Raw genomic sequence first — 22,379 nt, 5'->3', positions numbered from 1 at the left:
ATCTGAAAATTGCGAGTCTCCAGGCCCGTCTAGATGCCGCCTCAGCCCCAAAACGCAAGAAGAAGGTTCGGATAGATCCCAATGTTAAGTTCGCACAGATTAAAGAGATCAAAGTAGCGCAAGAGGCTGTACGGCTTCTGGAGGCAAATACTATACTAGAACAGAGTATTCCCGTGGCTGAAACTATACCAGACGCTCCCCAAGATGCTGTACAATAGTCCTATGGTTTGAATTTTCAATATAATTACGTGGTGGTAGAGATGTCACGGTTTTCATGATGGTGGCTAAGATGGTGATACTGGCCAAGTAGGTGGTTGGCCAACAGGCAGGGGTTCGAACTTACCAGGTAGCATCTCTTTAGAAACCAATTCCTGTGCTGTCTCGTTCTCAATATAGCGACCTTTACCAGGACAAAATTGGGAACGACAATGCTCAGCGAGGATACTAAATTATGCTGCCTCTAGTGTATCTACATAGACCCCACTGACCTATCAGTTATCACGTCATAGATGTCCAAATGGCAGGGGAAGGCCATGGGCGTCACCACCGTACGTACGTACCGCAGCACGATAGTAGGGACTAAGCACTCGAGATCCAATTAATAACCCCCTTCCAACCGGGGAAGGAGTTTACGAGGTTCCTGGTAGTGAGCGACTGGCAACGGTGGACATGAGAAATAGAACGGAAATAATTCCATTTAACGGCTATCGGCCTTGTCTAGCTTCTGAGTTGTAGAATACCGGAATCTCTAGGAAAGGTTTCACATTCAAAAGCCGGAACTTCCCCTGGTTTGATTGTACCAAGGTCCTCCAGTGTATTTCCCAGCTGTTTCCTCTGAGTCACATCTTGAACATCTCTCTCGGTCTCCCTAACCGTCCCTAATTCGGCTTCAACACGACGACACATACCCCTGACAGGATTGCTTGTTCGCCTCCTACGAGAATTATCGACAATGGCGAACCTCAACGTCCATATCCCGTCCCTCAAACTGGGGGATGGTAACCAGATTCCCATGGTATGCCCCGCACCAGAATCCAGGACGTGTTGTGAGGTTAAAGGGATCTAACTGTTCGCGAATAGCTCGGGTACGGGACCGGTACCTCGTGGTATAAGAGGGGTGACGATTCCAAGATTGACCGTGCCCTTGTCGAAGCCGCGAAGACTGCGATCAAACTAGGATATACCTATCTGGACGGTGCTGAAGGTGATCCACGGCGCATGTACTCCCACAAGTTGAGCTTACAATTGACGCCTATATAGTGTACGGGACCGAATCAGAGCTCGGTCTTGCAATCGAAGAGTCCAAGGTCCCTCAATCCGACCTCTTCATCGTGACCAAAGTCCTCCCCAACATTGCCGATATTCCTGCCGCTCTACAAGCCTCGCTTCAGAAGTTGAAGGTCGATTACGTCGATCTGTATCTTATCCATTCCCAATGGTTCCCTGGCACTGATATCGCTGGTGCGTCTGATGCCGATATCCAGAAAGCGTGGGCAGCCATGGAGCAGGTGAAAGAGCTGGGTTTGGCTAAGTCGATTGGAGTGTCGAATTTCCTTCCAAAGCAGCTTGATGCTGTCATGGCAACAGCGAAGGTGAAGCCGGTGTTGAATCAGATCGAGTTCCATCCCTATCTGCAGCATATGAGCAGCGGATTGTTGGAGTGGCACAAGAAGCATGGGGTAGCTACTGCTGCCTATGGACCTCTAACCCCAATTGTCCGAGGCGATACAAAGGATGGAGAACTGCCCGCCTATCTGAAATCATTAGCATCGAAGTACGCAGTGTCCGAGGGTGAAATTTTGCTTCGGTGGTGTATCGACCAAGATATCGTCCCCGTTACAACGAGCTCGAAGGTAAGCCCTCTTATATATGTCCAATATCGGTGCTGATTGAAACCCTTAGGAACAACGCTTAAGCAATTACCTTAGAGCTATGACTTTCAAGTTGACTCCTGCAGAAGTGCAGGAAATCAAGAGTCTAGGCGACAAAAAGCACTTCCGAGCGTTTTGGCCGACGAAGTTTGACGCGAACGATCGATCATAGGCGCATCAGGAGAGTTACAGACGGGGAAGTGGATCTGCTGAACTTTACAGCCTTTAAGTAAGCTCCAGGCACGCCAGACCACATACGTACAACGATACAGGAGCCCTAGCAAGTATATATCGAACCAATAGGTGCTAACAATATTGATTGACTTTCTTCATATTTACAAAACGAACTATGCCACGTTGCTACTTCACGTCTGCCTCGCAAGTATATAACCAGAGAAGTATTGACTCATTGGACCGGAAGAGTGGTACTCGATTAAAAGATAGCTTGTCCATTGACGTGGCTGCTGACTCCGCCGGGCATATTGGCAGGAGTAGAGCTAAAGAAGAAGAACCATCGATTCCGCTCATGGCACTTCTTCGCTAGGTTCTCGAGATCCAACATTTCGCCCAGCGGCATCCCCCACAAGGCGAGGATATACTGGTGGAGGTGATAGTCTAAAATTCGGCGTCAGTATCTGTATTCGTGCCTGAACGATAGTAACTGACCTGCACGCGTGGGCCAGGCCTCGAATGCCGGCGCATCTCCTCCCACGGTCGCGAAGTAGCAGTCATGCAGCCAGTCCAGCATCTTCTCCTCTTGCGCTAGACCCACATAGCTTTGCTCCCCGGGGTGCCCATCATGGCCTCTCAGCGCTGCAGCTGCCCGCTCATCGCGCGGCTTTTGGTGGTATTCTTCGACCCATCCGCTCCGGACAAACAGCATGTCCCCGGGTCTTATGTCACCGCCTTGGGCGATCGGTCGAATGTCGATGCCTTGGTCTTGGCCACACTTGTACAGCTCGTCCCAGGAGATCGAATAGTACTTCTGGGTGTAAGTTCAAGCCTGGATGCGAGAGGAACGGAGTCTCACATCGAACGGGTCATACTTGATTCCCATCTTGTGGGCATAGCCCCGGTAATCGATGAGGACACCACGGCCGGCGATGCCATGCTCCGCCCAATGATGAATTGAGCACTTGTGGTTTGCCTTGGGGCCAAGAATATCCTCATCTTTGGTCTATGGCTGGATTAGACGGTGTTATTTCTTCTCCTATTCCGAAGGCTTACGTTGTTATAAAAGGTGGCGGTTGGGATGTGGGCGAACTATTTTGACGTCAGCTAGAGACACCAGTGTATCAGCAGATCGATATCTTACATGCCGGAAGCCGTCCCATTGGGTTCCGCTCTGAGTGTTCATATGGTAGATGTCGTCGTACGCAACACCGGGCGCCAGGACTTTGATTTGATGCTCGAACTTCTCGCGACCGAATGCGGGCTGCTCTGGGGTGGTCAACGGAAGACTGGTCAAATTAGCTACGGCGACATGGAATCTAATCGGCAACATACTTAACGGGGACAATCTCGCCCGTCCGGATCTCCTTGGACGCAGCAGCGACACGGCTGGGCGTCAGTAGATTCAGTCGTCCACACTGGAACCGTTAGTGCCAGCAAGTCCAATGTCTTTGGGGTCCATCGTACAAAGTCATCTTCGCCCCAAACCCATGCGGCCTCTGGAGGAGCCCCAGCGATGGGTGGGAGTTCCTTCCGGGTGGGGAATTTGGTGGACTCGGGATCCCAAGGGATCGTCGACGCCGTTTTATTCATTGTGAGAAAGTCCTTGATCTGAGTCAATCGTTGACTGGTGGTCCTCTTGTGATCTGCCATGGTAGACTGTGGTAATGAAGGTTCAATATAATGACGTCTGGAACTCACACTCGCCAACAACCGAAGCTAGGAGATGAATAGCAAAAGATAATTGAAACAAGCTCCGCCATGAGATTGGAGCGTCATCTTAAATTTAGCCACTGAATTGTCTTTCCCATCACCGGCCCGAGATTCTGTTGATGTCACACCCCGCATTTTGGGGACTCCGCATTCTATCGCAGAGTCGGAGATGTTAAAAGACGCCATCCGAGGTTACCGTGCTGATTCAAATCGTCTTGCTAAGCTACAAAGCTCGGGTGGCAAGCTGGGAGCCAGGAGTTCATGGTAGTTGGATGATCATAGCTCGACGAGTGCTTTGTCAGGCTCAGGCACGAACATAGTGGGGAGGAGCTCATGAAGTAGTGATGGTATACGGAGTATATACATCCATTATTATTGTTCCATGCTTCTCGCTGCTGTTCTAGGAGAATGGTGGTGGGTAAGGTCCGAGGAGGTTCGCACTCCGCAGGGCCGGAACAAAGCTTAGAGCTTACGCTTGCCAATTGCTATGCTTCTAATACCAGGGAGCCCTGTCTTGTCTCCCCGTCTCGTGTCTGTTGGACTGGAGCCTTGGGGACTCACAGTCTGAACTCTGAGGAGTGATGAGTGATGTCAGACTTGGAGTGCTGTAGATTGTGGGGCATTCGACTGCACCAGAGCGGGGTGGTCGCTCTGGTGGCCTGCCTGTCTGTGGCTGTCTGTGGCTGCCTGGTGGCCTTGGAACGCCAATCAATCACTATTCACATCGTCATCACCAGACAGCGGACGTGAGTCCGATATCGATGTTACAGGACAATTCGGACCTGAGTCATCTTCCTTCGTACACAAAAGTGATCAAACCTACCAGGTCTCTCCTAAGACGCTTGTACACTTGCGTTCATAGTTTAAACCGAGCATAAAGTTCTAGAAGCAGACAAAATATAGTGCATCACCTCGAAAGCCATGTTCAAGAAGAAGCCCAATGTATGGACTACAATACCAACCGTTGAGACAATAGCTCTGATTACTGATATGTAAACTCTACTCCTAGATCAAACCGCTTTCACCGATTAGGTCTTCGGATCGTCGCAAGATCGCCGAGCAGATAATCAGTGATTGGAAACTCGAAAAGCCGCTCGAGGATGGAGCAGACGAAGCGACAAAGGCGGCGGCTGCTGCGGCACATATAGCCCTTCGAAATTCCTTGGTTCCAGAGAACTCGCAATCAGCACGCTTTATGTCCACAATCGGCCCCGAATTGTCCCCGATTTCAGGCACAATATACGTCGGCTCGCACAAGGGCGCGGAGCCAAGGGTGCTGTGGTTCAAATATAAGGACCGCATGTACCCAACAGGTATGGCTGATCTGGACTGCACTTGTGGTGTACTTGCTAATGCGAGCTCGCAATCATAGTGTACACCTTGTGGCAGAATCCGAAAATAATTCCCCTATTGCACACTCCGGATATCGTCGTCGAGAAAATCCAAGGCGGGGCTTCGCTTATGACCCCTGGGCTCGCTGGACCACCCTTCCCCTCCAATGCAACGAAGGGATCAATCGTCGCAATCGCGTCGTGGGACACTCCGAGTGTTCCTATGGCAGTGGGAACCTGCGTTATCGATGTCAGTATCCTTACCCGGGTGCAAGGAACCAAAGGCCATGCCGTTGAGCCGGTTCATTGGTATGGAGATGAGCTCTGGGATTGGTCGCCTAATGGAATACCCGGAAAGAAATCACCGGAGGAGCTCGAAAGCTGGCTGCAGGAAGAGGACACTGCGGATGGAGTCACTCAGCTGACCGAAGAGCTTGAGCTCGAGGACACTGATGGTGGCGTGCCCCTGACAGACGAGCAGAACGATGGAAACAATGGGGAGGCCCCAGAACCTGGTCGACAGGAAGATGATGAAGGAGAAGAGCCAGATGACGCTCCGAGGCGACCTCAAAGAGAATACACCACTCAAGAGATTGATGAGGTATTCCGAAAGGCCTTCGTGTGCGGTGTCCATCATTACAAGCGGCTCAACGAGGGGCAGAGCACTTATGGGTTGACATTCCCGCTGTCCGCCACGTTCACGATGTCATCATTGATCCAGCCGTTCCTACCAATCTTCGATGAAGCCGACGCCAACGCATTTCAGATCAAGAAGACCAGCTGGAAGACCCTCAAGAAATTCATCAACCATCTCGGCAAACAGAACATTCTCCTGTCCAAGACTTTTGGTGGTGGTAGCGGAGAAACGGTGATTTTGGATATCGATTTCAATGATGAGGCCATTGTGAAGTTTCGGCCATATTCGCTTCCCAAAAAGAAGAAACCAAACCAAGAGGCGGATGGCAAAGCGGGTTCCTCGTCATCGGGAAATCAGCAACTGAAACTTACTACTTTCTACCGACCGAAATCCAATATCAGTGCCATCTTCCCCGGAGAGACGTCCAAGGCATTCTACACCCGCTCACAGCTCCGACATGATCTGGATGCATACATCACCGCGAATGCACTAGGAGACACGAAGAACCCCCGACTCGTGAAATTCGACCCTGTCATAGCCAGTCTTTTCAACGGGTCTAATGCCACCGATGCGAAAACCCTCGCTGCCGGTGGGGTTCCTCGGGATGCACTCGCCACGCGGCTCGAGAATTCCTGCAACACCTTCTGGGCGCTTCATCCGAATTCGATGGCACCGGATGATGTGCCCACAACCATCAAACCCAAGGCGGGCACGCCGCCAAAGGTTACCATAATACTGGAGCAGCGAGCGGGCAACAAGGTCGTGACGAGGATCACGGGAATCGAGCCATACGGGATCCGTGCGCAGAGCCTTGCCGACGAGCTGCGGAAGCTCTGCGCCAGCTCAACGAGCGTGGACCAGGCGACAGGTGCGAAGAAGGGGGTGGAAGCGTTTGAGGTGATGGTTCAGGGAAATCAACATCGAGACGTGGCGAAGGTGCTCGGGAAGAGAGGGGTGAGGCCGGAGTGGATCACGGTTACGGATCGAACGAAGAAAAGTAAATCGGCAGGGAGGTAACGCCTCACATGAACCTTTGAACTTGGCTTAGTTCACGATGGACGAGTCACCCGGCGCTCCCAAAGAATCATATTGCAATATCGTTGACGAAAGTCAGTCTTAGTACAAATGGAACGCCCACTCATCTATCATCAAATGTCATGTCTCCAGCTCCCTAGCTGGAAGTCGGCTCGACTATCCAGTTTCCTCAAGTGGTTTCTGAGCCCAGGAAACAGTCAACGGGAAATAAACGTGGATCTGTGCAATGTTAGACCCCTGGCGAAAATATTGTCCGTTGAACATTTACCATAGGATTCAACAAGTCTCTTCTACATGCCTCCAGTAACCCATTGACCTTCTCCTCGCTATACCCCGACATCCGCAACAACTTCGTACTAATCCCCTCGATCCCTATTAGCAGGTCTTTCTGGCCCAACACTCCCAGCTTCTTCTCCCGGGATCCCTTCGGCCATTGCCCCAGCGGACACTTGACGGGCAGCTCCTGCACATTAGCAAACCCTGCCGTCCTCAACCGGTTCGGATGCTTCAGGGCCGCCCGGGGATCCATGCCCACCTTCGCGATCGCGCTCACCATGGCCGCCGCCCACTCCGCCAACGGACTCCCATCCTTCATGGTCCCATCATCGCACCCGATCGGAAAGGAAAACTCCTGCAGCTCGATCCACCCGCCTGGCTTGAGGGAGCAGTAGGCCTGCTTGATGAAGCCGTCCCAGTCGCCGATGCCCATCGTGATGGCGCGTGTGTGCACGAAGTCGAATTTCTGGCCGAACGCCCACTCCTGCGTGGCGTCGTCGACTACGAAATGGCAGTTGACGGGGACGTTGGAGGGCTGGATGGGGGACAGGTCGGTGCCGAGGACGGCGACGCTCGGATGGGCGGTGGCGAATTCGATGGTCCAGTCTATCACGGCGGTCAGGTTAGCGGATCGCGAGGTTTCGAGATATTGTCGTACTGCCGGTGCCGCATCCTACGTCGAGGACATCGGTCATGTCCTCCGGGAGAGGAGACAGATAGAGGCGGCCATTGAACGCCTCGACCCAGATGAGATGTTGCAGTTCTAGAAGGGCTTAGTGAAATATTGCGTAGGATGTAGTGATATAGTGATACCGAGACGATCAATTTCTTTCTGATGAGCTGCTCAATGTCATTGCTCTATTGAACGTTTTGTACAGAAATTACCTCGTCATTCGGGAGGTGGTATTCTGGATACTGAGTCAGGTATAGGCGTGCGTCAAGGTCAGTTCCAAAGTCATACTGTCATCGCCGTATGCATGATAGCGTCGGCCATGTTCATAGCGGTAATCTGTGACCGATGCCTTGATCGACGTGGTAGTACTGGTTGGATTCGATATTAGAAGAGCCTGGGAAGACTTCTTTGCATTGCTTTGAATGTGCGAGGGCTTACGACGAGATGTATTGGGCCAACGCCGCCTCCTGTTACACGACATCAGCCATGGACATTTTGGTTACAAACACTTTGATGGACGGATCGGATCTGGAATCGGAATGGAACTAGTATGGAAGCCTCACGTCAACCTCCAGGTTGGAGATAACCTCGTTCACGCTGGCGTTCTGCTGGTTGCTATCCTTAGTTGCCATCTTGGGGGCAAGGGGGGATGTACTTGAATGATGCTGATACGGTACCACGTACAAAATACAAAGGCGATGAATTTGGTATATGCTATGAAGAGAGAACTCTCCGTCTACTTAATTAAGACTTAAGTACATTGAGGTATCCGACTGTCCCCTCCGGGCCCTCCCTCATCCGTGTCATGGAGAACGAATGAACGATACCTGTGTGCCCAGTAATAGACCCCCACTACAGGACTTAGGACTTAGGACTTAGGAGACAACGGCCCGATGACCGGAGACGGCTCTAGCCGCGTTCGGGACACCAGGGCAGCTTTGGTCGGAGCTAAACTTCAAGATACATCATACAGCTCTTTGCTACCCTGACCTACATCGCTTCAACCTCCGCAACGGTCAATTCTTCCATCCACCATAGGAGACCATCTCACTGCGTTCTCGTTGAGCATCGCATCAATGGAAAATGGCAAAGGAATCCGAATACGATGGCATTGCCGCCAAATTCGCGAAGGCGAAAGCCCGCCGTGAACAGGAAGAGTCGCAGGGCTTGACCACCGCGAGTCAAGACGACAAGAAAGTTCGCGAATATCAATTCACGGCGTCGCATGGCATCTTGGTCGCGCTCCTGGTGTGGTTCCTGTAAGTACCCGATGCACTCCGGAAATCTTGCTGCGGTACTGATCTTCGATTCGACATTAGAATCCTTCACGCCCTCGGGATTTACCTGTTCACCAGCGGATTCCTTTTGACGCGTCTAGTCCTCAATGACAGGTCACAATGTGCTGAACCGCCTGTGTTGGTGGAAGGGTACGAGGTAGGATCAATAGAGAATGGTTGCTGGCATCCCAAGTCGTTCGACAAGGCCGTCGTTATCGTGGTGGATGCGCTTCGTTACGACTTCACAGTCCCCTTCCAGCCATCGTTCCCCGAAGAAGCGCCTCACCACTTCCACAACGCGTTGCCTTTTTTCTACCAAACAGCGAAAGACTCCCCTGAAAATGCGATCCTCCTACCTTTCATAGCCGATCCTCCTACGACAACGTTGCAGAGATTGAAGGGATTGACGACAGGCACCCTGCCCACATTCATCGACGCAGGCTCCAACTTTGCAGGCACGGCAATTGATGAGGACAACCTGATCGAACAACTGTATCATGCTGGTAAAAGGGTTGTCCATCTTGGAGACGACACGTGGCACGCGCTCTTTCCGGGCTATTTCGAACCCAATCTCACCAAGCCGTACGATTCATTCAACGTCTGGGATCTCCATACTGTGGACAACGGAGTGACGGAACACCTATTGCCACTATTGGACACGACTAATTCTAGCAAGTGGGATGTCATCGTTGGACACTACCTTGGAGTCGACCATGCAGGGCACCGATACGGGCCAGACCATCCCGCGATGGCTGCGAAGCTGAGACAGATGAACGACGTGCTCACCAATGTTGCTCAGTCGATCGATGACTCGACCTTGCTTGTGGTCATGGGAGATCATGGAATGGACCAGAAAGGGGACCACGGGGGCGAATCGGCCGATGAAGTTGAGGCTGCGATTTGGTTCTATTCGAAGCGACCTGTCTTCGGCCGATCTTCCTCATATCGCATCGAGCCCCCTGCAACCGCGAAGGAACGGCCTGTCGCACAGATTGACCTTGTTCCAACCTTGTCACTCCTGCTAGGGATGCCAATCCCGTTCAACAATCTTGGGGCGCCGATCGAAGAGGCATTTATTGGGCTCTCCGGTAATCAGTTTGGCAATTTAGCAGCCGTGTACCGCCTTACCACGGCGCAAATTGGCAGGTACATGTCCAGCTACTCCAACGTCAGAAAGCTAGACGAGTCTACCACAGCGGAGCCGCAGAAGCTGTGGAAGCAAGCCACTGCAAGCTGGGATATGGTGCAGCGTATCAAGAATCCGGGTCAGTATGATTGGAGGTCCGCATATCAAGCCTACTCCAAATATCAAAAGAGCACGTTGCATCTATGTCACTCGCTCTGGGCTCGATTTGATATGGCCAGCATGGTACATGGGATAGAGATCTTGGTCCTCTCTCTCGGGGTCCTCATCGTCTATGCCTGCGGCATCACTGGCGATCGGACAGAGTTGAATCCGATTCTCCTCGTTCGTGGCGCCCTTGCAATGATTCTCGGAGCGGTTCTTGGAGCGAGTATTAGCTTTCTGGTCGACGCCTTTCCATTTATTTCCACGACCGTCTATTTGGCGGCATTGGGCGGAGTTGCCGGCATTTCGTCCGGATTCTGGTACGCAAGGCGTCTTCGAGCGCCCGTCCCAAAAACCCTTTGGAGCTTTGTCGGCGTCGCATTTACCCTTCTCCTCTCCATCGGGTTCGCTTCCAATTCGTTCACTATCTGGGAGGACCGGATTTTGCTGATGTTCCTTGCGTCGTTCGGCGTCATGATGTTTGGATCCTCGATGCGACAGCGCGATGTCGCGAAACGAACCTTCGGGTGTTACTACTCCATTCTCTTCGTTGTCCTGACTCGCATTGCTTCATTGTCCATGCTCTGTAGAGAAGAGCAGATGCCATATTGTAAAACCACGTTCTATGCATCGGCTACTTCGTCTACTTCAGCGGCATGGCAACTTCTAATCCCCTTCGTCACGGCGATCGTCCTTCCAGAGATTGTTAAAAGTCATTTCAAAGCTACAGGTTCGTACCATGGATCGGCAGTTCTATGGATCGGGGTGGCGTTCCGCATTGGTCTTCTCATATGCGCATTATTCTGGAGTCTCGATATTGCCGATGACAAGGACTGGCTGGACTGGGACAAAGCTCGACTCAAGACGGTTAAGATGGTGATAGCTCAAATAGCATTGGTGATTGCTCTACCGGCTGGATACTCAACGTTTAGTTGGTGCGAACCATTCTTGAGCATATCAAATACACCAGCACGAGCGGCCACGAAGAGTCCGGAGGCCACGGGCTCGATTCAAAAGCCTCCGACAACCCCAGGGAATGTAAAACCCACCGAGTCGGACGAGAATCCGAAGCAAGCACCCATCGTCATACATGGATATTCCAATCTCCACGGCACACGCTATTTCCTCCTTGTCACAATCTGGGTGCTGACTCTCCTTCTCTTGTACAAGCCCATGGGTTCCGGCGCGCTTGCGCTTTGCCTATGGCAGATCCTCTGCCTCATGGAAGTACTGGCCTGCACCGGCCAACAAACATCCTCTATCGGGCCGGTCGTCCTCGCGTTCATCGGGTCATTCTATTTCTTCAAGACCGGCCACCAAGCCACGCTCACCAGCATCCAGTGGGACTCCGCCTTCGTCCCGCTCCGATCGGTGCGGTATCCGTGGAGCCCGGTGTTGGTGGTTCTGAACAGTTTCGGGGCGCAGATCCTGTGTTCGATTGCCGTTCCGGCGGTTGTGCTGTGGAAGCAGCCTGTGAAGACGAAGGGACTTCTAGGACAGGTCGCGAAGGCGATGGTAATCCATGTCCTTGTTTACGCGACCATCGGCCTGGCTACCACAGTGTGGGCTGCTTGGTTACGGAGACATTTGATGTTATACCGCATATTCAGCCCCCGGTTTATAATGGGCGCAATTGTGCTTCTAGTGGTGGAATTTGTTGGCGCTATTATCGCCGTAGGAGGCACAAGATGGAGTATGATGAGCGTTGGGGATGTTTTCGGGTGGCCCTAAATCATAGACACTGCTCCAGATACTGCATCGACTCGATGGTATCTTAGATCATATACTCAGTCCGAAGCTGAACTACTCAAAAGATTTTTTCTTGCGGCCCATGGTGTGTGAAGCCGAAATTCGAACTACGTGACCTTAAAACCTCCAGCTCATGAATTCGTCACGAAGGCTCGACGTTCACTCAATTTTACTAGAACTTTAATGCTCAGATCGTAACGGACGTATGTCTCAAGATCACTATAGTTCTTTCACTTCATATGAGAAGTGGTTGTAGCGTAATTAGTACATATACCGTACGCCCCTAGCCCATGAATCGCGAAGGCCTCATCCCTAACCACTAAATGTTCCAACAATTTCCTCGGAAAAGATGATTCCCACATAGTTAATATATAGTGTACAATGGCGCATGTTCCGTCTATTGCATCAAACAGCGTCTGTTAACCGAACACTTCCATCGTTAACCCTCAAGTGACCTGGGTATATGTCAAGAACTGCGCCGTGACCAAGCCAATGCTGCTCTCGACCGAATATTGCAAAGGAAATTGTAAATGAGTGGACTCTCACAGCGTTGCTGTGGGGAAATAGTGCTGATCCCAAAGGAATTCGTAATCCTCGATGATACCGCCTACCAAGCCTAGTAAAGGCTTGTTTTGTAGCTTTTGCGATACTGTGTGGATCCATCCCCTAGATGCAGGTTAGATATGGGAGCAAATACGCCGACGGGGAGAGCACTCACTTGGTGATGTTCTCGTAGAAGGCACCGCGCATCATCCACCAACCCAGATTCCATCCTCGCTTGCGGAGTTCCTCTCGTTCTAAAACCGTCAATCCCCGCAGCCCGCCAGCCAAGCGCTCCTGGAAATCATTCTTTGCGAGTTGTCGAGCGCCATACTCGATGCTGAGACCTAGCAGCCAAGGAGTCCAGTTCTTCTTGTCGCGGCCCCATCTCTGCATAGCGAATGCATATACCACTGGTCGCAGGATGTACAAGATCTCCGCGATCTCACCCTTGCCCGAAACGCGATGCAACAGCGCCTTGGGAGGCTTGATGTCATCCGCCGTCAGCACCTTGCTGAGGAGGTAGCTCGAAATATCGCTCGTGTCAGGCAGGCTTGGCATGGACAGACCCGTCCGCGGCATCGTCCATCCGGCATCTGAGGGCGCCTCGGAGCGTTCCGATGGGGGTGTCTGCGAGCCATCATTCAGGTCCGGGGGAGGGATAAGAGGCTCACCCCGCTCCTCCGCGCTCGCTGCACGAGCACTCTCCTCGACTGTGGCGGGGTCGACTTCGCGTTCGGGGAGAGGCGGGCTTAACAGCGGTCGTGAATTGGTGAGGCGGAGTAAGAGGAGCCGGCAGAGGGCTTTGATGGCTTCGAGGAAGACCACCACGCGCCATCGGACCTTTTCTCCCTTGCGTTTGGCGGCCATTTCCCACAGTAATTCCGTGTATTGAATCATCTGCAGCGTGAGGGCAAGGCGGCGATAGAACGGGGATCGTTGTGACCAGAACTTCGTGTAGCGGTTATGTGGAGAAGGATGGGGCCGTTGGGGAAGCGGAAGACGTGAGATGGCTTTTGAAAGGAGGGAGTCATGGTATAGGGAGAGGAGTTGGACACCAGAATGTACTGAATTGCTGTTAGTTGATGCTGGAAGCTGACACATGGATAATCGCCTACAGGACTCGGATGCGATTTCAGATTCGCGGAATCGACCTAACACTGTTAGAATACGGTAGGCCATAGGCTTCGGATAGGAGGTCCATACCCGGTATTATATATGTTAACGATCGCAGCGCACTCTCTATCTGGCTGACCGCGCTGGCATTCTTCAGAATGAAATCACTGTACATTCCCAGCCATTTGGGGGGGAGTGATAGGGCCTCTGGAACCCCCTTGGAGGCGAACTTATGCGCATCCATGGTGACTTCCTCTCCGGTGGGAAGCACTCGATAAATGGATGGCTTTGGATCGGAGGTGATTCGCAGCGACGCGTATGGAGATGTCAGAGACACGATCGTATTGAAGAGGGCTGGACAGGTGTCGTATGGCTTATGATGCTATAAAGCACATGGATGCCGAGGTGCCGGGGGAGATCAGATGCGTGGCCTTGTGGCCTTGTGGCCTGCTCTAGATCTTCACATCATGATATCAATCTAATATTTTGGCTGACGGACTTTTGGTAGGTCTCCCGTAACATGAAATATCGGTCTTGAAGATGTGCAGAATTGCATCCAGCACATCTGTCGCTTGGGAATAATCCCTACGGAATGGATGGGTTATAGAGTCGGTACATAGTGGTAGCCGGAGCGATATGGCTAGCAGTATCAGCACGCAACTCATAGAGGACCTGGATATTAAGCCTCTCAGCGGAAAATTGGTCCCTTTAAAAACTAAAGGAGAACTAGAAGCGGAAACCGATTTGAGTTTGTGGCTATATGTATCGGACTTTAATAGATATTGGCTAATTGATCAACCAGTTGATGTTCACGTCGTCGCGGTCAACCCACGAAGAGCCACTGATGTCGTTGCGCTCATAAAGGAGACCTTTCCCGCATCGCGAGATCTCGAGCTCGCACATCTCAGAGGTTATACCAAATTCACGTTACTCCCCGCTCAATTGCGGTCGCGCTTTGAAGCGCTGATCCCGGACGAGCGAGAAGAAGTCAGTCCAGACGCACCGCCTGCCGCGGCTGGATACATATACCTCTTGGCTGTCCCCGCAAGCACCGCGTTAAGTTCGCTGTTAGAAGTTCTGTCATCTCTGAACGCGCACGTCGACGGCAATGAAAAGCGTCCACCGGCAACGCCCTCCCCCCCGGTTGTTCTGACGTCGACTATCCCGCGAAGCACGCCCATCTCCGCCGCACAGGCGGCTGGATGGTCTGAACATTTCTGGCCGTGTGTCTACAAGAACACGAATCCGTACGGGCCGCATCCGAAAATACTCAGCCAAAGCACCGCGATCGTCGATGCGGATGCGCCCCGGTTTCTCGCCCTGGCGGAGCGTGCGGCGCAAGCATGCCACGCTTCCAATTCCGGTCCGTCTGTCGGATGCGTCGTCGTCGAGCGACGGAAGGATGGGATTGCGGAGGTGGTTTCCGTGGCCGGTGATGCCCGGTATGGCGGTGTGGGTTCCGCGAATTCGTGCGCGGGGAATGTCATGGCCCACGCCGTCATGAGAGCGATGGGCATGGTCGCCCGGAAACGCTTGCGGGTGGATGAAGATGTTCAGGGAGCTGGGGAGCAATCGGCAGAGGAGCAGAGTGCGTACATGGATCTCCCGCTCAACGAGTTGGAAAGCAAGTTCTTCGCTTTGGACAATATTGCCCCGCGCGGGTACCTCTGTTTGAACTTGGAGATATATCTGACCCACGAACCGTGCGTCATGTGTTCGATGGCCATTCTTCATGGCCGATTCGCGTCTTGCGTGTTCCGACGGGAACTACCCCTCACAGGCGCGCTAACAACATCGAAAGGAAAGGACTCCAACTCCCTTGGTTACGGCCTATTTTGGCACCAAGAGTTAAATTGGAAGTTCTTTGCCTGGAAGTGGCTGGATAGTGACGTATGCGGCATAGAAGACGACGGATCCGGAGTTCATGCTTAGATCATTCAGAGCTTACTCCATGCCACCTGGTATATTTGCTATTTGTACAGCACATCCTCCCACGGTGAAGCCTTTGCCCGTGTATTGACCGTAAATAGCACTTCTCATTACTCGTCGCCATGGCCTGCCAGGTCTATAGAGACTTCCAGATTCGTGTTCGAGAACCGCCTCCAGAACGCCAATCCCCCAAACTTACTGTTTAGGTACCTCGATCAATCCGTCAATGCACGAGATGCACCCGTGGGAGTTGAGCATCCATCCCAGCACATGTGGATGGACGACCGGATCGCATTGTGCCTGAATCGATGGCACAAGGAGGGTTTCCGCTCAAACGGGAAGGTTGAACTTCTTCCCTTGCATGACCCTTCAGAAGCGTTAGTAGAGGGGCAGAAGTCAGGATACGAACACTGACTTGGTATAGTAGATCCAGAAGAAGTCCGAGTAAAGGATGGTCTGGACGATTCCGGCGAGGACGGCGATAGGATCGCTGTACGGAGGGGTCTCCATCGTATATCGGTAGATCCAGTTGGGGATGTACAGAGCCCTGTAGATCCCGAGCGCGAACAAGTAATGGGTTGTGATTGTCTCGGCTTCCCCGGTTCGTTGTAGCATGAAAAGTTGAGGCAAGATCGCAACCGCTTCTAGCCAGATGGAAAAGGCCCAGAAGATCTGTCAAAGCGTCAACGTCTTGTTCCGCCCGGATTATGCTTCTTGGATGTGACGTACCTCCGTAAAATTGTACTTGTAGGGGAAAATGACAGCCAGCAGCAAGCTCCCTGCTAAGAGATATTCCACCCTAAACGTGTCTAGATTCGGATCGTGGGTCGGTTTGTAGTCGTTCAACATCAAGTAGATCGTGTACGCGGAGGTCGCGATGAAGATGATTTTGAACACGGTGTTGTACAAGCTCTCCGGCTTATAGAATGTCCATAGCAAGTCGATGTATCGCGTCACGTAAACGAGGAAGTATAGGAATTGCGATTTGAAGGAGATTCCTGAGGCGCTCTGTCGGCACATATGGTTTAGTTCAGAAACACATTTCGGCAACCAGGAATGAACTGACACTTGAAGATTTCATCTTCTGTAGCAGGATCAGGATTGACACCAGATGTGACAAATCCGCTTAAGTGAATGGTTAGCTTCAACATCTCCGGAGCGCATTCAAAGGGATGGGACATACCAAAGAGTCGGAAGATATTCATTTTGTTGGATGGTCAGAGTCGTCAATCAAAAGCAATTCGAAGTGGGCATAAGCCGAAGTGTGTTGAAGCCTTGAAGGATACGCGGTTGACATAGATGTAATCAAGATGGACCTTCAACATGGAGTTTACAATTTGAAGCCACGCAGCAACGCTCAACCCCCAACGTCAGCATAACGTTGCGCGCGAAATGCTGGGCTGCGCGTGCTGATGTTGACACCTTGCTGCCTGAGGTGTCAATCAGAAAGATAGGACATCACGTGCACCCCCACCCGTCCTTAGTCCGTCCTTACAGATTTACAGGCTACAATTTGGGATGAGTAAGCAGGATGGAACAGAGCTGTCACGTGAAACCCATCCCCTACGGCGGTACGGCCTGCACCTCTGGTCTGGTTGACTTGGTGATAGTGGGCCACCCGGGCTGTTGTGACGAGTTGCTTGGCGCAAACAATGAACAGGATTGATCGCTTCGTTGATGTGCAATTGTTGCTATTGATATTGGACTGAAGTACAACATCCTCTTTGACATTCATGCACTTTCTTCCCTTAATGCTCATGTAAATATGCTTTCTGAGCAAAGGACCCCTTTGTATTCTTGTCTTTACCTCGATTAAATTCAAAGTCCTGTTCCAATACATTCGTCAACGATTGTAAACTCTTTCAAGGAAGTTGCGAATTCGGTCTCTTCCCACGTGTCAATCGCGAATTAGACATCCAAACCCAGACGAGACTCCGACACATGTCTGCCCCTGGCAGTAGCTTCAGCCCATTACGGGTAGCGAAGCGCAAATTCAAAGCCTACACCTCCATCGCCACAGAACCCGACGATTACTACGACGATGAGAAAGCCCTCGATGAATCCGATTATCTGGAATCCCCGACCTCCACTTCGGCATACTCCTCGCGCGCCACCTCCTCATCTTATCAAGGGATGCTTCGCCATGTTTCAGGCTCGTCCGCGCGGAAAGCGAAAGCCTACTCCTATCGACCGCCCCGGCGATACGCTCGCTACTTCACGCTGGTCCTCCTGTCGATAGTCATTATCTTCATCCTCACGCTTGTGCGACAGAGTTGGGCATCGGCAAAATCCGTGTATAAAGGGTTTGGCCGGCCTGCTGGCCCCCATGCATGGGAGGCATTCCCGTTCCTAACGAGGTATCATGGGGGAATCCGAACACTCGTTCCGCGATCCGAAAATCGGCCCGAATATCCAGGGAACCATACTGTGGTGATATTGGAGAAGCCTGTGGGCCAGAAAAGAGATGAAAAAGAGGAGAGAGGGGATACTGCACTCCCGAAAGCGCAGAAGTTCTCACCTTTTCCGAACTACAGCTCACAGGCGTACAAGGACGAGTATACCGAAGTTGCGGAGTGTTTTCTCGATTCCGCAAACACCATTCGAATACCTCAGTTGCTTGCTTACCCTGGGGTGCCCAAGGGAATGCCCGAAAACGTCATGGGCTCGTACTCGATGTTGGGATTACGAGACGACATTTGTTTTGAACGATTTGGGAGGCTTGGACCATATGGACTTGGATATCCTCGACATGCAGGAGGAAGTGGCTCTGCCTTGGGTGGCGATCGGGACGGAGCTGATGATGTGTGGGCGGAAGAGCCGGAAGTTGACTTCAGGAAAGTCAATTGGGCCGATGCCCAAAGGCGGTGTTCGGAAGCCAACAGGCACCGATTTAACGGGACCATACCTAGTCAAAACAACGTGGACCAGATGTTAGTCGCACATCCACCGAATGCAGAGGGTTTGGGAGTGCACAACGAAAAGCGAGAAACACAACGGGAGTCCAGCGAATCTGATGCCGGCTTCGATGCCGACTCTAGCGAACATGGACTGGCGTTTCCTCCGACTTCCATTCCAGCCGAATCCCAGGCCTCCACATCGACGACCGCTGTAAACAAGCGACTACCCCGCACAGCTCTTCTTCTGAGAACATGGCACAACTACGAATACGATGACGAAGACCTTTTATTCTTGAGAGCGCTGGTTGCAGAGCTTTCGCTTCTTTCGGGCGGGGAGTACGAGGTCCATTTCCTAATCCACGTCAAAGACGACGACAAACAGATCTGGGCGGATGAGGAGACTTACCAAAGCGTCCTGGACAGTGCACTTCCCCCGGAGTTTCGCGGGATGGGAACTCTGTGGTCGGAGCGCCAGATGTCACTTATCTATGGTGGCTTGGAGGAGAGCATGTACAGGGGCTTGCCTGTCTATGGAGCGTACCGGAGCTCATTCATGCCGGTACAGTATTTCTCCCACCGTCACCCGGAGTACGACTACATCTGGCACTGGGAGATGGACGTCCGGTATACCGGGCACTTCTACCACCTCTTCGACAAGGTCAGCCAATGGGCGGCCCAGCAGCCGCGGAAAGGTCTATGGGAGAGAAATTCGCGCTTTTATGTTCCGAGTGAACATGGTTCCTGGGAAGATTTCAAACATCTCGTTCGAGTCCAGACCGAGCATGGAACCAGTACCAAGAGCAACATCTGGACCGAACTTGCTGCGAAGAATCCGAACCTGCCTGCATATGCGCAACCACAGCAGCAAGCGGAGAAGCCGATCTGGGGAGCGGATCCTCCACTGGATGACGTGCTGGAGACGCAGAATGACCCTTTTCCTCCCCAATCGATCAAAGATGACAAACACGAATGGGGCGTTGGCGAAGAGGCCGACCTCATTGTCTTCAATCCGCTCTTCGACCCGGCTGGAACGAATTGGATTCTTGCGGACGACGTGACGGGCTACAACAAGACTCATGGGCTCCCTCCTCGTCGCACAGCGATCAATACGTCCAGTCGCATGTCGCGGCGCCTCTTGGAAACGATGCACCGCGAAACCGCTCTCAAGCGGCATACCATGTTCTCCGAGATGTGGCCGGGAACATGCGCGCTCCATCATGGATTCAAGGCTGTGTACGCTCCGCATCCCGTCTTCGTCGACCGGCAATGGCCGACCGACTATCTGGCCGCGATATTTAATGGCGGGAGGAATGGGGCTTCGGGTGGCGCGCGACCCAGCGTCTTCTCCGATGAACGGCAGCACAACTTCCTTGGTACCACTTGGTATTACCACGCGGGTTTCGCTCCGAACCTCTGGAAACGCTGGTTAGGGTACAAGGTCGACAACGACGGCGGGGAGGAATGGGAGGTTCTTAATGAGGGACGCATGTGCCTTCCGGCAATGCTGCTGCATCCCGTCAAACAGGTAGACCTGGTCGTCGAGGGCCAAGAAAAGGAAAATGAGGATGATTATGCTTGATCACTGTTCATGGGCATTGCAAGGAGTTTCTTTGGATGGTTGGGGGAATTGGCGAAATGGACCGAAGCAGTACACACAGGCTGCGATCATGCATAGATCTTGGGGCAATACTTGTATTATATACCGTAAGAAAGATGACTGATGTGTAAAATTTCTACTTGTTGATGAGCGACGGTTTTGACCAAGGCTAATATTCGTTACTCTGGATTTTTAAGGGCGCAAAAGTGACGCATGTCCTGAGGAAGGAAGTCTGGACCGCCGCACAACATCTAAACGGCATTCTCTCTCTCTCAAACCATAACGTTATATGAAAATAACGCAAGGGAATGATTGATGATTTTTAAAAGCCCTGGGGATGTACTTCACCATTAATTCAGTCCACTCTCCGGTTGATTACACTGATTCTAAGCTATAATTACTTTAGGTTCTTTGCGGGAGAGGACCAAAGGAGCCAGACATATTGCCTCCATCCACTTCAAACAAATCCATCCCGAGCAATAACAACAGCCCTCATATGGGCTACCTTCTTTTTCCACTTATCAAGCTCTATAAAATATAATTGCTCTTGTTCGCGGATTTAAGTGACGCAATGCTGCGAGTCTTGTGTCTCATGGACCGAGTCGACTCCAGGCAGCAGCATTTCGAGATACCGGCCCCTTTCATTCCGTTCCCTCAGCAAGCCACTTCGACGTTAAATTCTATTCTTGGTCATTGAGTTTATATTTAAGTGACATCCCCAGTATCTCTATGCTGTTCGCTGCACACTGATCATTTACTTCCATGCTGCCATTGCCACTGAACATCGGAAAACCAAACGTTTACATCCAATGTATTCTTCAGATGCCTGGTAAGGGCCAATATTTTCTTTAGTACTCTTAGAAGAAGCTTCTGTGGGCTGACGATACGGAAATATAGTCCTGTTTACAGCGTACGAGACCCCGGGCCGGCCTAATTCCTCCAATTCGACTGGCATCGATCCGAACTGAGTGTTAACACCTTCACAGCCGTTCTTCGGTGCTATGGGCGTTGCGGCATCGATATGCTTGACATGCCTGGGTGCTTCTTATGGCACAGCCAAAGCCGGAGTCGGCGTGATGCACTCCGGCATCCTCAGGCCTGACCAGGTCATCAAAAGTAGGCGAGACAGCTGGCCCCTCTTCCGAAAATCATCACTGAGGCGGGTATAGATAGCATACCGGTTATCCTATCCGGCGTCCTCGGCATCTACGGCGTGATCGTGTCCATCATGATCATCAATGACCTAAAAGCGGAACATCACATCTTCAAGGGGTTCATCCAGCTGGGCGCCGGCTTGTCAGTGGGCATCGCAGGATTGGCTGCAGGATTCTCCTTGGGTATTGTGGGCGATGCAGGAGCCCGGGCGTGTGTGCAGCAGCCACGACTATACGTCGGAATGGTCATGATTCTCATCTTTGCGGAAGTTCTGGGTAAGTTTGCTTTCGTATTGAGGGCAGGCTTGGGACTCTAACTGACCACCTCAGCAATCTACGGACTTATCGTTGCACTACTATTGCTGTCATCGGCACGGCAGGTCAGCTGTTAATATATATATATCTTTGTCAATAATAATGTGGGTTAACATATGCAGAAATTCCCAGTGCGATACACTATTAGTCTATTTCTCGAGACTGGTTGTAATCACACTAGGTGCTTAGTTTCATTTGACTTCAACTATCACGAACGACAAAGCAAGCTTTTTGAAAATGTTGCTACTCTACAATTCTGTGAAGCAGCCCATTTGACGGTCGAATCCTTCTGTCTATGATAACGCCAACATAGAATCCAGGCTGCGGTCACTTGGGAGGAGAAGATGTAAGACCGTCCACTGTCGCCCATGAACTTGACCGCACCAGTGATCACAGTATTGGCAATGACAACATAACCCTCCACCTCTTGAAAGCCATCGATGGTCTGGACTCTGATATCGCAGAGATTCGCGAAAAGATACTTCAACGCTAAGAGATAATTCGCAGTTAAGTAGCAGTCTCGCTGTGCGGCATACGGAACCAAATGAAAATGTTCTTCGCCTTCGCGGGACCGCCCATTTGAAGATCGAATCTATGAAAATGCTCGTCTAAGAAGCCTCCCATTCGAAGATCGGTATCATGGGACGCCGCATGCTTTCACCGAAGACTAAAAGTTTGATCAGGTACATTCCAAGACGCAAGAAACCCATGTTGTAGCTAAAGGCCTCGCCGACATCGGTAGCTGTGTCTGACGTGGAAGAGGGCAGTGTGCACAACCGTGTAGGCAGAAAGAGGATGGCAATTGCTCTT

General features: G+C 51.8%; 10 protein-coding genes across 10 annotated transcripts; 6 read left to right on the top strand and 4 right to left on the bottom strand.

The window, feature by feature from the left end:
• The first annotated feature begins 739 nt into the window (after positions 1-739).
• Positions 740-2,191, top strand: P152DRAFT_456835 (aldo-keto reductase family 1 member C13). The gene is made up of 4 exons (XM_033679096.1): positions 740-1,015; positions 1,081-1,204; positions 1,261-1,853; positions 1,903-2,191. Exons 1-4 carry the CDS (start codon positions 953-955, stop codon positions 2,041-2,043), a joined length of 921 nt encoding a protein of 306 aa, XP_033536197.1. The 5' UTR covers positions 740-952; the 3' UTR covers positions 2,044-2,191.
• P152DRAFT_279092 (uncharacterized protein) lies at positions 1,901-3,929 on the bottom strand. The gene is made up of 7 exons (XM_033674906.1): positions 3,510-3,929; positions 3,378-3,460; positions 3,187-3,331; positions 3,099-3,134; positions 2,902-3,048; positions 2,538-2,853; positions 1,901-2,486 (listed from the first exon to the last, which is right to left on the bottom strand). The coding sequence occupies exons 1-7, from the start codon at positions 3,693-3,695 to the stop codon at positions 2,305-2,307; spliced, it is 1,095 nt and encodes a 364-aa protein (XP_033536196.1). The 5' UTR covers positions 3,696-3,929; the 3' UTR covers positions 1,901-2,304.
• Positions 3,930-4,505: 576 nt separating this feature from the next.
• Positions 4,506-6,978, top strand: P152DRAFT_480727 (uncharacterized protein). The gene is made up of 3 exons (XM_033681775.1): positions 4,506-4,697; positions 4,765-5,068; positions 5,128-6,978. Exons 1-3 carry the CDS (start codon positions 4,677-4,679, stop codon positions 6,738-6,740), a joined length of 1,938 nt encoding a protein of 645 aa, XP_033536195.1. The 5' UTR covers positions 4,506-4,676; the 3' UTR covers positions 6,741-6,978.
• P152DRAFT_506399 (S-adenosyl-L-methionine-dependent methyltransferase) lies at positions 6,662-8,339 on the bottom strand (the record flags this gene model as incomplete). Its single annotated transcript, XM_033682480.1, has 8 exons — positions 6,662-6,977; positions 7,027-7,640; positions 7,693-7,801; positions 7,852-7,866; positions 7,920-7,942; positions 7,996-8,075; positions 8,146-8,174; positions 8,271-8,339. The coding sequence occupies 8 exons, from the start codon at positions 8,337-8,339 to the stop codon at positions 6,915-6,917; spliced, it is 1,002 nt and encodes a 333-aa protein (XP_033536194.1). The 3' UTR covers positions 6,662-6,914.
• Positions 8,340-8,704: 365 nt separating this feature from the next.
• On the top strand, positions 8,705-12,079 carry P152DRAFT_456830 (uncharacterized protein). The gene is made up of 2 exons (XM_033679095.1): positions 8,705-8,966; positions 9,027-12,079. Exons 1-2 carry the CDS (start codon positions 8,791-8,793, stop codon positions 12,001-12,003), a joined length of 3,153 nt encoding a protein of 1,050 aa, XP_033536193.1. The 5' UTR covers positions 8,705-8,790; the 3' UTR covers positions 12,004-12,079.
• A 102-nt stretch (positions 12,080-12,181) lies between these two features.
• Positions 12,182-14,032, bottom strand: P152DRAFT_432632 (peroxisomal membrane protein pex16). Its single transcript, XM_033677443.1, has 4 exons — positions 13,768-14,032; positions 13,680-13,715; positions 12,740-13,628; positions 12,182-12,687 (listed from the first exon to the last, which is right to left on the bottom strand). Exons 1-4 carry the CDS (start codon positions 13,919-13,921, stop codon positions 12,564-12,566), a joined length of 1,203 nt encoding a protein of 400 aa, XP_033536192.1. The 5' UTR covers positions 13,922-14,032; the 3' UTR covers positions 12,182-12,563.
• A 153-nt stretch (positions 14,033-14,185) lies between these two features.
• Positions 14,186-15,609, top strand: P152DRAFT_432629 (uncharacterized protein; the record flags this gene model as incomplete). The annotated part of the gene is made up of 3 exons (XM_033677442.1): positions 14,186-14,425; positions 14,480-14,668; positions 14,753-15,609. Exons 1-3 carry the CDS (start codon positions 14,314-14,316, stop codon positions 15,607-15,609), a joined length of 1,158 nt encoding a protein of 385 aa, XP_033536191.1. The 5' UTR covers positions 14,186-14,313.
• Positions 15,610-15,616: 7 nt separating this feature from the next.
• Positions 15,617-16,943, bottom strand: P152DRAFT_456827 (er lumen protein-like protein retaining receptor). The gene is made up of 5 exons (XM_033679094.1): positions 16,790-16,943; positions 16,673-16,731; positions 16,336-16,614; positions 16,022-16,278; positions 15,617-15,973 (listed from the first exon to the last, which is right to left on the bottom strand). The coding sequence occupies exons 1-5, from the start codon at positions 16,809-16,811 to the stop codon at positions 15,937-15,939; spliced, it is 654 nt and encodes a 217-aa protein (XP_033536190.1). The 5' UTR covers positions 16,812-16,943; the 3' UTR covers positions 15,617-15,936.
• A 344-nt stretch (positions 16,944-17,287) lies between these two features.
• P152DRAFT_456826 (uncharacterized protein) lies at positions 17,288-20,378 on the top strand. Its single transcript, XM_033679093.1, has one exon. It carries the CDS (start codon positions 17,548-17,550, stop codon positions 20,080-20,082), a length of 2,535 nt encoding a protein of 844 aa, XP_033536189.1. The 5' UTR covers positions 17,288-17,547; the 3' UTR covers positions 20,083-20,378.
• Positions 20,379-20,858: 480 nt separating this feature from the next.
• P152DRAFT_413507 (V-type ATPase) lies at positions 20,859-21,678 on the top strand. The gene is made up of 5 exons (XM_033677006.1): positions 20,859-20,929; positions 20,998-21,010; positions 21,087-21,216; positions 21,270-21,530; positions 21,585-21,678. Exons 1-5 carry the CDS (start codon positions 20,910-20,912, stop codon positions 21,644-21,646), a joined length of 486 nt encoding a protein of 161 aa, XP_033536188.1. The 5' UTR covers positions 20,859-20,909; the 3' UTR covers positions 21,647-21,678.
• The last annotated feature ends 701 nt before the right edge of the window (positions 21,679-22,379 follow it).

The sequence above is a fragment of the Eremomyces bilateralis genome (assembly GCF_010015585.1).
Source record: "Eremomyces bilateralis CBS 781.70 unplaced genomic scaffold P152scaffold_5, whole genome shotgun sequence".
Taxonomy (NCBI): domain Eukaryota; kingdom Fungi; phylum Ascomycota; class Dothideomycetes; order Eremomycetales; family Eremomycetaceae; genus Eremomyces; species Eremomyces bilateralis.
The sequence above is the reverse complement of the archived record's forward strand: the minus strand, read 5'-3'. Positions and strand labels throughout refer to the sequence as shown.

What these genes read in the sequence shown, in the direction of transcription:
- P152DRAFT_432632 (XM_033677443.1), bottom strand. Translation starts at nt 13,921, where the DNA reads ATGGATGCGCATAAGTTCGCCTCCAAGGGGGTTCCAGAGGCCCTATCA. An exon ending in GTTAACATATATAATACCGG is followed by an intron (nt 13,716 to 13,767) that starts GTATGGACCTCC and finishes TAACAGTGTTAG; the next exon opens with GTCGATTCCGCGAATCTGAA. An exon ending in TGAAATCGCATCCGAGTCCT is followed by an intron (nt 13,629 to 13,679) that starts GTAGGCGATTAT and finishes ACAGCAATTCAG; the next exon opens with TACATTCTGGTGTCCAACTC.
- P152DRAFT_480727 (XM_033681775.1), top strand. Translation starts at nt 4,677, where the DNA reads ATGTTCAAGAAGAAGCCCAAT. An exon ending in TGTTCAAGAAGAAGCCCAAT is followed by an intron (nt 4,698 to 4,764) that starts GTATGGACTACA and finishes CTCTACTCCTAG; the next exon opens with ATCAAACCGCTTTCACCGAT. An exon ending in GGACCGCATGTACCCAACAG is followed by an intron (nt 5,069 to 5,127) that starts GTATGGCTGATC and finishes TCGCAATCATAG; the next exon opens with TGTACACCTTGTGGCAGAAT.
- P152DRAFT_456826 (XM_033679093.1), top strand. Translation starts at nt 17,548, where the DNA reads ATGTCTGCCCCTGGCAGTAGCTTCAGCCCATTACGGGTAGCGAAGCGC.
- P152DRAFT_279092 (XM_033674906.1), bottom strand. Translation starts at nt 3,695, where the DNA reads ATGGCAGATCACAAGAGGACCACCAGTCAACGATTGACTCAGATCAAG. An exon ending in AATGGGACGGCTTCCGGCAT is followed by an intron (nt 3,135 to 3,186) that starts GTAAGATATCGA and finishes ACGTCAAAATAG; the next exon opens with TTCGCCCACATCCCAACCGC. An exon ending in TCAAGTATGACCCGTTCGAT is followed by an intron (nt 2,854 to 2,901) that starts GTGAGACTCCGT and finishes TACACCCAGAAG; the next exon opens with TACTATTCGATCTCCTGGGA.
- P152DRAFT_456830 (XM_033679095.1), top strand. Translation starts at nt 8,791, where the DNA reads ATGGCAAAGGAATCCGAATACGATGGCATTGCCGCCAAATTCGCGAAG. An exon ending in GCGCTCCTGGTGTGGTTCCT is followed by an intron (nt 8,967 to 9,026) that starts GTAAGTACCCGA and finishes ATTCGACATTAG; the next exon opens with AATCCTTCACGCCCTCGGGA.
- P152DRAFT_456827 (XM_033679094.1), bottom strand. Translation starts at nt 16,811, where the DNA reads ATGAATATCTTCCGACTCTTTG. An exon ending in GAATATCTTCCGACTCTTTG is followed by an intron (nt 16,732 to 16,789) that starts GTATGTCCCATC and finishes CATTCACTTAAG; the next exon opens with CGGATTTGTCACATCTGGTG. An exon ending in AGAAGATGAAATCTTCAAGT is followed by an intron (nt 16,615 to 16,672) that starts GTCAGTTCATTC and finishes ATGTGCCGACAG; the next exon opens with AGCGCCTCAGGAATCTCCTT.
- P152DRAFT_456835 (XM_033679096.1), top strand. Translation starts at nt 953, where the DNA reads ATGGCGAACCTCAACGTCCATATCCCGTCCCTCAAACTGGGGGATGGT. An exon ending in CTATCTGGACGGTGCTGAAG is followed by an intron (nt 1,205 to 1,260) that starts GTGATCCACGGC and finishes ACGCCTATATAG; the next exon opens with TGTACGGGACCGAATCAGAG. An exon ending in CCGTTACAACGAGCTCGAAG is followed by an intron (nt 1,854 to 1,902) that starts GTAAGCCCTCTT and finishes TGAAACCCTTAG; the next exon opens with GAACAACGCTTAAGCAATTA.
- P152DRAFT_413507 (XM_033677006.1), top strand. Translation starts at nt 20,910, where the DNA reads ATGTATTCTTCAGATGCCTG. An exon ending in GCCTGACCAGGTCATCAAAA is followed by an intron (nt 21,217 to 21,269) that starts GTAGGCGAGACA and finishes AGGCGGGTATAG; the next exon opens with ATAGCATACCGGTTATCCTA. An exon ending in CATCTTTGCGGAAGTTCTGG is followed by an intron (nt 21,531 to 21,584) that starts GTAAGTTTGCTT and finishes TGACCACCTCAG; the next exon opens with CAATCTACGGACTTATCGTT.